This window comes from Mercenaria mercenaria, chromosome 17 (genome assembly GCF_021730395.1).
Source record: "Mercenaria mercenaria strain notata chromosome 17, MADL_Memer_1, whole genome shotgun sequence".
Lineage (NCBI taxonomy): Eukaryota > Metazoa > Mollusca > Bivalvia > Venerida > Veneridae > Mercenaria > Mercenaria mercenaria.
The window spans coordinates 35,637,075-35,650,407 of NC_069377.1; the positions used below are offsets into that span (position 1 = coordinate 35,637,075).

The window sequence follows — 13,333 nt, forward strand, 5'->3', positions numbered from 1 at the left end:
TAAGAGTGAGCTGTATTTATACTAGAGAAGCATTAACTCATTTGCTGAAATCATTTCATTGGCATGAAATGTTGTGTCAGCAAAATGGCTGTATTATGGGGACATGATTTTGTGGATATCAAGTTTTGAATTGAATTGGAATTTTATATTGTAGTAGAAATTTAATAAAAATCATAAAGTGCACAAACATTTTCCCAGCCCCGACTCCACTCCCCTCTCCACACAGACGGATATTATTGATTTAACAGCTTTCTTCTAGCATTGCACAATTTTGTTTCAAGTACTTCTGTTACGGATCACCCAGGTTTCAAGTTGTACAGTTTTAATATCAGCAACACATATTTTCTGTCTGCATGCACTATATATCAGTTTACCAGGCTTTTTAGTTTGTCAAGTAATTCAGCTATGTTGTGCCTGTGAATCAGTATCTGACTTAATTTCAGGTTAGCAACCAGTATAAGAGTACAGTCATCTCATTGGTCAAAACATGTCACATGGTTTCCAGGTGACTAGATACATAATTATTAACTTTGAGAAATCCTACATGTATATGGATTTCCAACACAGGGTATGTTCTGTATCCAGTCCAACGAACAGTGTACATTTAATAACAGTGTACATGTAAATACCTTTTCCTTGATTTCTCTTTAACCCTTACCATGCTAAATTTCTATAATGAACCTTAGCTTTTTGGTATGCACCCCTTTTAACAGTTAATGGTACTGTCCAAATTGAAAGATGGACTATTTCGTTATAGAAATTTAGCAGGATAAGGGTTAATCTCGATCAGAAATTTCACAAAAAATATCATTGTATATGATTAGATGGACCAAACAATAGAGATATTTTAACAGAGGTGACAGTTATTAGTGACCGTGTAGTAATAGTTGCACTGCTGAAGAATCCTTTCCCTTATATTGGTTGTTGTTGTTGTTGTTGTTGTGTTTCACCCTGTGCATGCTCTTTATCTATTTTGCAGGACACGGAAAGAATGATGGCGATACAGAGACGGAGGAGGATATTTATGTTCATTTTTGTTGTTGTTGCAATTTGTTTGTTCATTTATTTTGTAACCAGGTGGCTCTTTTAAACTTTGATGTTGATTTAAGTGTAGGTTGCATACAAAATGTTCAAAAGTAAATGATATTATTTTTTGTGAAGAATTCAAAGTCTGTCAAGATGTCAACATTTATTGCTTTCTAAATGTTAGAATCCATAAGGCTTACTCTTGTTAAGTTGTAAATTTTCAGTTTTGTATTAAGTTGCTCACAGACGTATACATGTGGATCACTGCTTGATTATATTCATGTTTGCAATGTATATACTATATAGGTTACACAGCAACATTCATACGGAAATGGTTGTTGCATATATTTGGAATGGCAGTATAATTTCTGTTTACACACAAGTACAGTCAAACCGGTCTATAAAGACCATCCTTGGGAGAGCCAAAATATGGTCTTTATTTGGAGGTGGTCTTTATTCACAGGTTAAAATACACTGTAAATGTTAAAATGGGAAACACCACATGTGGTCTTTAAAGCTAGGTGGTCTCTGTTCAGAGGTGGTCTTTAACACAGGTTCGACTGTATTTATATTATTAAATGTATCAAATGGATTTGAACATAGGTCACTATTAAGGCATTGAATGCTTTCAGTAGCAATATCCATGCGTTTATGTATTCTTGTGTGCTTTTGAACATTGCTTTTGCATTTTCGGAGAAATAGGATTGTTATTAAAGGTCCGCTACGGTATATTAGTTAAGTAAAAACTAATACAAAACAAGGGTCATTGTGAACTAGTGGGAGGGGTCAATAACATTTCCAAAGCATTTAAAAAACTTTAAGCAATAGCCATGTAGTACGTATTCACTAGAGATATGTATTTTTCATCCACTAGTCTTTACTGTGCAATGATTTGTTGATAGTATAGAAATCTGTACTTCCTTCTTTGTAAAAAATATGGTTGTAGAGAATGAAAGGGTGTAAGATATCTGTGAAGTGTGTTTGTGTTTGCTGATATGTGAAGACTATTTTTATGTTATTGAAACTCAATTTAGTACATGACTGTTTTCTTTAGCTTAGCCAGCTGTATGCTTTTTGTTGTTGTTGTAATTTTTGTAAACAGACCTTCGAAGGTTCCTTATCAGTGTGATTCATTGGATTGAAAAACTAGCCATTTTTTTTTTAAAATTAATTGGCCATTTTTTATGCCCCCGAAGGGAGACATATTAGTATTCAACTGTCCGTCTGTTGTTAGTTCGTTTGTCACAATGTTAACTTTTTGCATGAAGGCACTTTACTCGCAAACCACTGCACCCAGGACCTTCAAACGTCACATTCTGATAGTACTTACTGAGTACACGACCCCTACTGACTTTGGGTCAAGGGTCAAGGTCACCAGGTCAAAGGTTAAGGCCCTGTGGGGGCATTTGTCACCATTAGTGACAGCTCTTGTTATATTTAAAAAAAACATTTTTGAATAAGCCCCTTAACTATTAGCCCAGTCCAGGTCACAATGACAGAACTGGATGCAGGGAAACTCTTATGAGAAGTCAAGTTACTGTTTGCTTTTCATTTTCTATAACAAGGTTTTTTCCAGAATCTTTCTTTACATAATGATTAAAATAAGGCTATTCATGTTATAAGTCAACCTCCAGTATGGAAACAGGTACTTTTTTAATTTTTAAAGTATCTTGATTACTGATTTTATTGTCAAAAAGAATAATTTTGATGGGGGCTCTTTTCCATTGCAAATTTTAGCCATTTTGGACACCCAAAATCTTTTAAAATCACTTGTTTGATGATGGATTGTTGTAAAACTTTCATGATATCTTATTTAGCATAAAATGAGCATGTAATACGATGAATTATATATTATTTATTATTCTAAAGTTTTCTTAGTGACAAGGTTTTTGAATAGTCAGGCTTTTCTTGATAAAAAAATAGTTACAAAGATATATCAAAAATGAAAAAAGTACTTGCAACATCATATATTACTGATATTTGAACTTGAACTTTACCTCGAAAGTTGCAGTTTACCTAAAACTCTGTTAAATTGCCATATGACTTATAATTGTGTCTGTGCAAAGTGAAACCCAATGAAAATAAAACTAAAAATACGCAATGGGATTGATCAAAGTCAGTTGTCTGTTTTTCTTCCTGGGAATTGACCTCCGAGATATTGCATTTTGAATTGTTGAAAAATGAGAATAAAGAGAGAATAAAGTAGAAGGCTTGTGCCAAGAACACAGCCTCTGTAAACTGCATCCCTGCAGCAGTGTATGTTTAAATGTGTACATGATTAACGTAACTGTATACACTATAAAACATAGACAGTGTGAAACATATTGAGACAAACTGGTTGAGGGGGGGCCTCTGTAGGCTCTAGTGGTTAAGGTCACTGGGTTCAAATCACTTGCCCCTCACTGGTGTTGGTTCAAGCCTCGTTCGGAGCTTTGCATTCTTCATGTAATGAAGCCATACAGCTGTTTTACGGAAGGTCAGTGAAATAATGCACGGAGGGGCACATCAGGTCTTCCTACACTTTCAAAGTTGGAATAGTTGCCATATGACCTATTACAGTATCGGTGCGATGTTAGATCCAACAAAAATATATATAAACAGACATTTGAAATGAAAAGATAGTAATAAAATAGGACACTCCATGGTTGGACTTTTCAGTTGCAAAGGGAGAGTTTACACAAAAAAGACCCGAATGTCATTGTACAGTTTGAGTTAATTCAAGTCATTTGATAAGTTTTCATTATTTGCATGCTTTTTCTGTTTTACAGGGTGTACAAAGAATGGATGTACGGAGACGTCGGAAGATTGTTCTCTTCAGTTTTGTTCTGATTCTCTTTTTCGTTTTTATGTTCATTTATTTTGTGATCAGCTGGCTATTCTAAAGATATGATTATGTGCATCCTGTAGTAAAATGTTTTATGCTTAGATATTAACTTTAGATGTAGAAAATCCTGTCGTGATGAAATGTATTTGAATATGCTAAATATAAAATCTGCATACATAGAGCTGCATTCTCAGTTATATGTCATAAAATATCAGTCATTTCTTGAAAACTGCCAGTTTTTTTAACTGATTGTGCAAAGTGGTACTGGAGCTAGTATTACATTTTCACCGTATAGGGTTGCAGTACTCACTGGTTGCCCTGAAAAAGCAAGTTTGATTATGTCAGCAAGATGCGGAAATAGCATAGCTGAAGCTGTAATTGCACAGAAGTTGCCAGACTTCATTTTTGGGTCCACTGTCTTAAGTGTGTACTGTTGTGAACCTAACACACAACACTCTTTATACTCCAGACGTGTTTTTATTAGCTCACCTGTCACGTACTGACTGGTGAGCTTTTGTGATCGCCCTTTGTCCGTCGTCTGTCCGTCCGTCCACAATTTCCTTGTGAGCACAATAGAGACCACATTTTGTATTTGATTTTTAACAAACTTGCACACAACTTGTCTGGGCATAATATCTCGGTTCCTTTCGAAAACTGACCAGATCCCATCAAGGATTCTACAGTTATGACCCCTTAAAGAGAATTCCTATAGTTTTTTTCCTTTCATGGAAATTTTTTAAATTCACATATATGATAGGAAATTTTGTGCTGAAAACAATGAACAAATAAAAACAATAGGTCACCAGGCTTGTTTTTGTGAAAAGTTGTACTGAACAGTTGCTGAAACTGCTAGCGATTTTTCAACATTTTCATAATTTTCTGCTTTTTTTTATAAATACCAACTAGAATATACATCAAGACAGCACAATAAAGTTTTTTCTTTTTACAGATTTTATTATATACTTATTTGATATCATAGTCATATTTGTAATACTCTATCCTTACAATAATGGGTACAAATGAAAAAAAAATATTGTTTAATATTTACTTTTGTGAACTTTTTTCAGTGAAAAATACCCATAGTGAAGAATATTTTTTTAAATTTTGAAAAAAACTCTTTCATAGAATTTTTTCAAATTTTTCTTGTGTGTAGATAATTGTATTGTGAGCATAAAAATGGCTAAAAATATATGGGTCACCAGGCTAAATTTTATGTTAAGACCGCTAGAATACAATACCTGTTCGGACGGAAAATGGCGCGAACCTGGCCAAATTGATTACATGTATGTCTGCTAGAAGTTAAAAAAAAATGTTTTAAAAATTCTTAATTCTTTCTATAATTGAATACAAAATAATCTGAAAGGTGATATTGTCTTATCAGTACTAAGACAATTATCTTACATTATATGAACAACACTGTCTTTGTACTAAAATGCGATGTGAAAACACAACCACAAAAATAGCAAGATACCTGTCAGGCACGATACTTGTCAACACAACATAAACCAGTATCAACATTTGATTACTGATAAAACTTATCAAAAATGTTATTTCATTCAAGATTCCTCATATTTAAGACTGTCTGTAACATGTTTCAACAAATGTTGACTTCAGTTCAGTTTTCCATAGAAAGTGTCGACTGCGCAGAAAGATGCGCATAAAAAACTATCGGAATTCCCTTTAAAGGGCCAAAATTTGCTATTTTTGGCTTGTGAACACGATAGAGACTACATTTTGCAATCAGCTTTAATCAGACTTGCACACAACTTGTATTGGCATAATATCTCGGTTCCTTTTGAAAACTGGCCAGATCCCTTCATGGGTTCAAGAGTTATGGCCCCTTAAAGGTCCAGATTTTGCTATTTTGGCTTTTTTCAGCCATATAGAAACTTCATTTATGGTTTGATTTGATACAAACTTGCAAAATATCTTCAACAACAATAAATCTTGGAGTCCATGATGAATCTTTCAGATCCGATCATAGGTTCCAGAGTTACGGCCCCTGATTGACCCCTAAAAGAGCCAAAATTTGGTAATTTTTACCTTGTGAACATGATAGAAGTAACATCTTATATTTGATTTTAACCACACTTACACACAATTTAGGTCACAATAAGATCTTGGTTCCTTTCGAAAACAGGCTAGATTCCATCATGGGTTCTAGAGTTACTGCCCCAGAAAGAGGCAAAATTTTCTATTTTGGCCTATTCAGCCATATAGAGGTTTCATTTATGCTTTGATTTGATATAAACTTGCAGAGAATGATTATCTTGATGATCTCTAGGCCTGGATCGAAACTAGGTCATGTCAGGTCAGAAACTAGGTCATCAGGTCAAATCAAAGGAAAAGCTTGTAAACAACCTAGAGGTCCCATTTATGATCATATCATGAAACTTGGACAGAATGTTTATCTTGATAATTTCTAGGCCAACTTTGAAAGTTGGTAATATGGGGTCAGAAACTAGGTTGTCAGGCCAAATCAAAGGAAAAGCTTGTTAACCCTCTTCAGGCCACATTTATGACCCTATCTTCATGAAACTTGGTCAGAATGTTTATCTTGATGGTTCCTAGGCCAAGTTTGAAACTGGGTCATATGGGGTCAAAAACTAGGTCACCCAGTCAAATCAAAGAAAAAGAGTATTAACACTCTTGTTCATTTGAAGTGCATGAAACTTGGTCAGAATGTTTACTGCATGAAATATCATATGAATTTTTATCTAGGTCATGTGGGATCAAATACTAGGTCACCAGGTCAAATCAAAGAATAAGCTTGTTTACACCCAAGTGGGCATTTCTTTGATTCTATCTTCTTAAATTTTGGTCAGAATGTTTGTTATCATGAAGTCTTGGACATGTTCATATCTGGGTCATGTGGGTTAAAAACTAGGTCACTAGGTCAAATCAAAGAAAATGCTTGTTTACACTCAAGATGCCATGTTTTTTGGTCCAATCTTACTGAAAATTGGTCAGGATATTTGTCTCCGTAATCACTAGGTAAAACATGTTTACACTGTTATGGTGTGTAACACAGGTGAGCGACCTAGGGCCATCTTGGCCCTCTTGACTTGGTTTCATATTATTATAGTATATAGTACTGTTCTTCTTTTTTTCAAATGTGAAAGATCAGCATATTACAACTTAAGACTAATCACTGTGTTCACTGTAATGTCATAGTCAAGTATGGGTTTCTGGTTTCTTCAGCTATTTTTTATTGCTTTCTCAGTTTTTGGACTGTTTTTTAGTGAAATGTACAAAGTTAAAGACATTCTTTATTGTTTTTAATTGAAAACTAATCACTGTTTCAACATTATTTGATGTTAATGTGACTGACTTTTTTTTGAAAGTTAATATATTAAGCTTAAAATCTTGATTACAATGTATGTGTTAAAATCACAGTTACTGTGCTTGTTGAAAGTAATTTACTGATTTTTGCTATGTAACTAGAAAATTTAGATGTTTATTTCTGTTGTAAAATGAAAGTTGTAAAAAAGGACAGAATCTGATATAAGTTGTGAAAAATAAGTGATCAGTGAAGGTTGTCTTTGCTGATATATTATATTTATAGATATATTATTTTAGTGTGATTGAATCTACGGTTTTATGTAGTAATATTACACAAGTTGCGATTTTACACTGGTATAGGTATTCATATATATAGTAAATCTTCAGTTATAATAATAAGCACCTGAGTGTTTAATCTTGTCCGATAGTATTGATTGAGTTGTTCACTTCACATAATTCTTTAGTCTTTACCCTGCTAAATTGCTGTAATGAACTTGTCCATCTTTTCAATTTGGACAGTACCATTAACTGTTAAAAGGGGTGCGTACCAAAAAGATACTAGCTGAATAGCGAACAGTGCAGATCATGATCTACACTGGTTGCGAAGGCTGAACTAAAATCATGTCCGGCATGGTAAGGGTTAGAGTCACGATTTTAAAGTATACAGCTAAATTGTCTGAAAATTATCATGTCCGGAATTTTGACACATCAAACTCTTGTTGAAGTAAAGTAAAAAGTGCAACTTGTATGTGTACCTGTGCAAGTATAAAATCACAATCTTACTATTTTTATAAGTTTTGCCTGTTGTATATTTCTTCATTGTTGTACATATTAGTTCAAGCTTTTAACATATCTTCATGTATTTAACATTAGTTTATTAGTGATCAGAAAATTGAGCCTTTTTATCAGCCATTTAACCATTAGCCCAATTCCTGATGAAATCCATACTGTGAGAGTCTTGTTAGTAGTCAAATAAATCTTTTTTTTGCCCAATAGTTGCCTGTTGTACTAAATATCTGATATGTCCAGGATTTCTAAAAGTAGTACAGATATTTATACAGAAGAAATTATATCAATAGCTGAACCAGCACCCAGTTGTTCTAAATTTAACAGGTGATTAATCTAGCCATCGATTAACTTTTATGATTATATTTCAACACTTTATAAAACAGATGTATAGGTTAAGGATTATTCATACCAACAAGTATTTACGGTAAACCAAAACATAAAACATATCTTTCCCACAAAGACTAATATAATTTTGAATCAAAATTCAACCTTCTGTTAGTTTAACAGCGGGTAAAAGTTTCTAATCGCTGGGCCCTGAACTTTATATTTTTTGTCCTTGAATTATCATTATAAGCTTATGGGAATAAGTTAATTGCTTAAACCACTGTTTTCCCCTTTTTTATTGTTTTGTATGTTTGTTTGTGTTTTTCTTTTGTTTTACAGGGCACAGAGAGAATGATGGCTATGCAGAGACGACGGAAGATTGTTGTGTTAATCTTTGTTCTTATTTTCGTTCTAATATTCATTTCTATCATAATCAGTTGGCTCGTTTGAACTTTGATAATTTTTTATACTTTAGATTATAAATTTGTTAATAAGTGACTACTTTTCAACATTTTGAATAGTTTTGATATATAAATGTTTGTATAAATACTGCAAGGGTCTTTAGATGTAGTATTTTCAGTTTATATTCTCTATTCAACAGACTTGGATGTTAAATGGTGGCACAACATTTTGTTGACTGAATATATAATTGAAAGTGAACTATTAATGCTAAAAATGTCATTTTTATTGTTTTGTAATGTTTAAAAATTAGCGTTTATGTAAAGTATTTAGATTTTGGAGAGGGTCACTGTATATAAGGGCTAATTCTATTTATTATAAGATCAGTTGAGGGGGCTGAATTCTAAAAGGACAGTGATAAAGATTGTAGTGTTTTAAGGAGCAGTGCCAAATCATTAATACTGTAAACCTAGAATTGTTTTCGCATTTTTAAATTAGCGCCTTTCGCGGGTAGTATACAATCAGCTCACCGACGAAATCCAGTTTTGTCTTCTCTAAGGAAAATCTTGCATAGCGGTGAATTCCTCGATAAGCTAATTCTGACTCGGAGTACCGACTTGTATAGGTTTTTTATTACTTTAGCGTATTTTAGTCGATCACTCCAATATTACTTGACGGAAACTCAGGGGTCGAAATATACACGTTTGACTATAATGACTTACCGTATTTTATGCCCGCTCGCGCGATCAGTCTGCAATAAAAAATAAATCGGTCATTTCGAGTGCCGCGAATGTATTTGAACGGAACTTCAGTCGTAATTCCTTACTTGGACTGATATTGTTTTATATAATTAACTGCTTTCTTTTAATTGAATGTATGAAACTGTTTGTGAATTTTGATATTGAAATAGTTTCTGTCCATGCGAATTAGATTAAATTTTAATTTATTTTAATAAACTAATATACTTAATCATACAAATAACCAATTTCAAATCACCCGTTTTAAGGCAAGTGATTTTTCAATTTTTATATTTATTAATATTTCTGACTTTGCAATTAATTTAGAGAAAAAGTCGTTGTAATATTTATAGCACTTAATTAAGAATAAATTATAAATAGATAACTTTGGATACACCCGCTTTAAAGTAAATGTTTAGTTGAATTGAAAACATCAATTAGATTTAAGTAAATTTATGGTAGAAACGACAAAATTATTAATCATATATAATTAACAAATGTTCAAATGACGACGTTAAAGGAAATGCTTGTTAAATTTTGATTTAGAAATAATTTTGGACCCTTTTCGATTTAATTTAGAAAGCAAGTCATGAAAATCACTAAATAGAATAATTTTAACCGATCATTTTAAAAATCACACTGCGTCACTGTACATGTTAAAGTATTAAAATTTATATAAAACTAAACAAATTTCAACTAGCTGCCGTTAAATAGTGATTTGTAAATATTGTATGAAATATTCTGACAGTGCAAATTAGATTTAGAAATAAATTGATGAAAATGGACTCAAATATTAAAACTATAAAGATAGATAAACGTTTAGAAATGGTTGAAAAAAAGTGACCTTGTTTAAATTAATGAAAAATTTAGGAACATGATTAATTTTTCATCAATGAAAGGATGCGTCATTTCTTTATTAATCTCATGTGGAAGATTTTACCATTAATGCATGATAAAATTACTAAGCCGTATTTACCACTCAAAAAGTGATAAAATATCATCAAATAATACAGAGAAAAAATGGTTTTTTAAGTGGATAAAATATACAGCATTAATTTTTATTTATATACTGTGATATTTCGCCTATCACAATGGTAATTATAATCTCCATGTCCGTTAATCAGAAATTGTCTCGAAAGTTACTTAAGGCCCATTTAATTTGTATAGGGTATTTAATTTATTCGCTCGAGTTCACCATTGAAGGAATTCGTCAGTGACTCGAACAAAAAAAACCAAGGTTAGGGATTACGGCAATTGGATTCAACTCGAGCACGTCGAGATCCTTCAAGACTTCGATAATCTCGAGTCAGATAGCAAATTCTTAAGGCAAATGGTGATGAAGAACTTGGAGTCTGAACCATGGAACTTCGTTTGCCATCCTCGAATCGAGTAGAATGGTGTTTTCCGCGTCGCTGATCTGTATTTCCGTGAAATTAAAAAGCCACGAAAAACTCTGATCTAATTAAAACGCGAAAGATTTTAGCTTCATCTTAAATAGATGGCTATAAAATGGTTCTGTGCTTACACATACCTGGATATTAATAATTCATATTCTAGTACCATAATTGTATTACATGGGTGCACAAATCCATATTATTTCAATTGATTGACAAGTTATTTATGAAGCAACAGCATTTTCAATATCGATCCGTCAGGCAAACAGGGGATAAAAACAAACGTAATATGCATCTATCGAATGACATATACATGTAATTTACAGTCTGCAGCCAATATGATATATTATTTGAAAGTAAAATATTGTGTCTATTTCTGCTAAGTGTGGATTAATCGCCTATTTAAATGGCAAACAAATGACAGTGTAATAACAGCAATTTACTGACTGTCCATAATTGGGGGTGTGAATGTCCACGTTTTGAAAAAAGCGAAATATAATATCCACGAACATTTCTAGGTTAAACTTTACAGTATTCATGGGGACTAATTTTTGTGCATTTTATGGTTGATTCCACAAAATTAAGTCTCAACTAACAAGTACAATTCCTACCCAGTCATTTTTTATTCAACACTTAAAATATACTTATTCATATCCCACTAAATAGCCAATTGTGCCTAGACCACGAAATTTCAAGCCCATGAAATTATATGTTTTTCCAGGAGTTATTACTTAAATATTACTCCTATACTGTATTTTAATATATGTACTGGTAATTTAGTGTGTTTATGATCTGTACACAAAGATTTTGTTGTGTTTACTGTGAAGTCATTTAATGTTGAAGGCATAAAAATTGTGATTTTGATCAATGTTGCTGTTTTGTTCAGGCTAAAGTTCTTAAATATTTAAGTTTGAAGATAAAACAATTTAAGATTTTCTTTACTGGTTTGGATTTAATTTTGCGGATGCCAAAACCACAAAATCTTCGAAAATTAGAAGTCCTGTGATTGTACAGAATGTACAGAACACCTTGTTATAAACTGTATCCTTGAAGACAGAGATGTTTTAGAACAAGTTTTGGGCCTGCCCGCTTAGCTCAATAGGGAGAGCGCAGATCTACGGATCTCAGCGTCGCGAGATCGATCCCCAGGCGGGGTGTATGTTCTCCGTGACGATTTGATAAAGGACATTGTGTCTGACATCATTTGTCGTCCACCTCTGTTTCATGTTGGGAAGTTGGCAGTTACTTGCGGAGAACAGGTTTGTACTGGTACAGAATCCAGGAACACCAGTGGTTAACTGCCTGCCGTTACATAACTGAAATATTGTTGAAAAACTGCGTTAAACCTAAACAATCGAAGAACATGTTTTGGAATGAATCTCATATATTTTCTCAAAAGTATACATTAATTTTGAATGGTTGCACAACATTTTACTAGTTGAATATTTCATATGAAATGAACTGTTAATGCTAACAGTGTAATTTTTGTCGAGCCCGCCTACAGTGAGATGGACTTTGTCGTCACTGTTGGCGGGTTGGTGTATGTACGTGCGTGCATCCGTGCGCGTGTCCGTCAAATTTTGTACGGACCATTGACATGCATGGACTAATTTTGTTTATATTTGGCGTGAATGTTTACCTCAATGAGAAGTGTCATGCACAAACCCTATGTTCCTATCTCAAAGGTCAAGGTCACAGTTGGAGGCCAAAGGTCAAATTGAAGTTTGTCTGGACCATAACTTTGACATGCATGGACCAAATTTGTTTTTATTTGGCATGAATGTTTACCTCAATAAGAAGGGGTGTCATGCACAAACCCCATGTTCCTATCTTAAAGGTCAAGGTCACAGTTGGAGGTCAAAAGTCAAATTAAAGTTTGTCTGGAGCATTTTTTCTTCATGCATGGTGTGATTTTGATTTAACTTGGCAAGAATGTTCACCATTATGAGACGGAATGTCATGCGCAAGAACCAGGTCCCTAGGTCTATGGTCAAGGTCACACTTAGAGGCCAAAGGTCAGATACAAGAATGATATTGTCTGGAGCATTTCTTCTTAATGCATAAGGGGATTTTGTTGTAACTTGGCACATATGTTCAACACCATGAGGCAACCTTGTTATCACCTGAGCAATGCTCAGGTGAGTTTTTCTGATCGCTCAATGTCCGGCGTCCGTCGTCTGTTGTCTGTCGTCCGTAAACATTTAGCTTGTTAATGCGATAGAGGCTCTATTTTTCAACTGATCTTCATGAATTTTGGCCAGAATGATAACCTTGATGAAATCTAGGCCGAGTTTGAAAATGGGTCATCTGGGGTTAAAAACTAGGTCATTAGGTCAAATCAAGGAAAAACCTTGTGTATGCGATAGAGGCTGTATTTTTCAATTGATCTTCATGAAATTTTGTCAGAATGATACCCTTGATGAAGTCTAGTACAAATTCGAAAATGGGTCACCCGGGGTCAAAAACTAGGTCACTAGGTCAAATCAAGGAAAAACCTTGTGTATGCGATAGAGGCTGTATTTTTCATTCTATCTTCATGAATTTTGGCCAGAATGATT

General features: G+C 33.6%; 2 protein-coding genes across 3 annotated transcripts in view; both read left to right on the forward strand.

Moving 5' to 3' along the window:
• Positions 1-13,333, forward strand: part of LOC123537368 (branched-chain-amino-acid aminotransferase-like) — a 363,414-nt gene that overhangs the window by 42,895 nt on the left and 307,186 nt on the right. The window lies entirely within an intron of this gene.
• Positions 1-13,333, forward strand: part of LOC123537261 (galectin-3-like) — a 42,539-nt gene that overhangs the window by 15,020 nt on the left and 14,186 nt on the right. Inside the window, exon 5 of one of the 2 annotated variants that reach the window (XM_045320916.2) lies at positions 980-8,754. The exons of the other annotated variant lie outside the window; for it this stretch is intronic. Coding sequence (XP_045176851.1) covers positions 980-1,090 — 111 coding nt within the window. The 3' untranslated portion in view covers positions 1,091-8,754. Of the gene's footprint in view, positions 1-979; positions 8,755-13,333 lie in introns of those variants that run through there. 2 annotated transcript variants of the gene reach the window in all.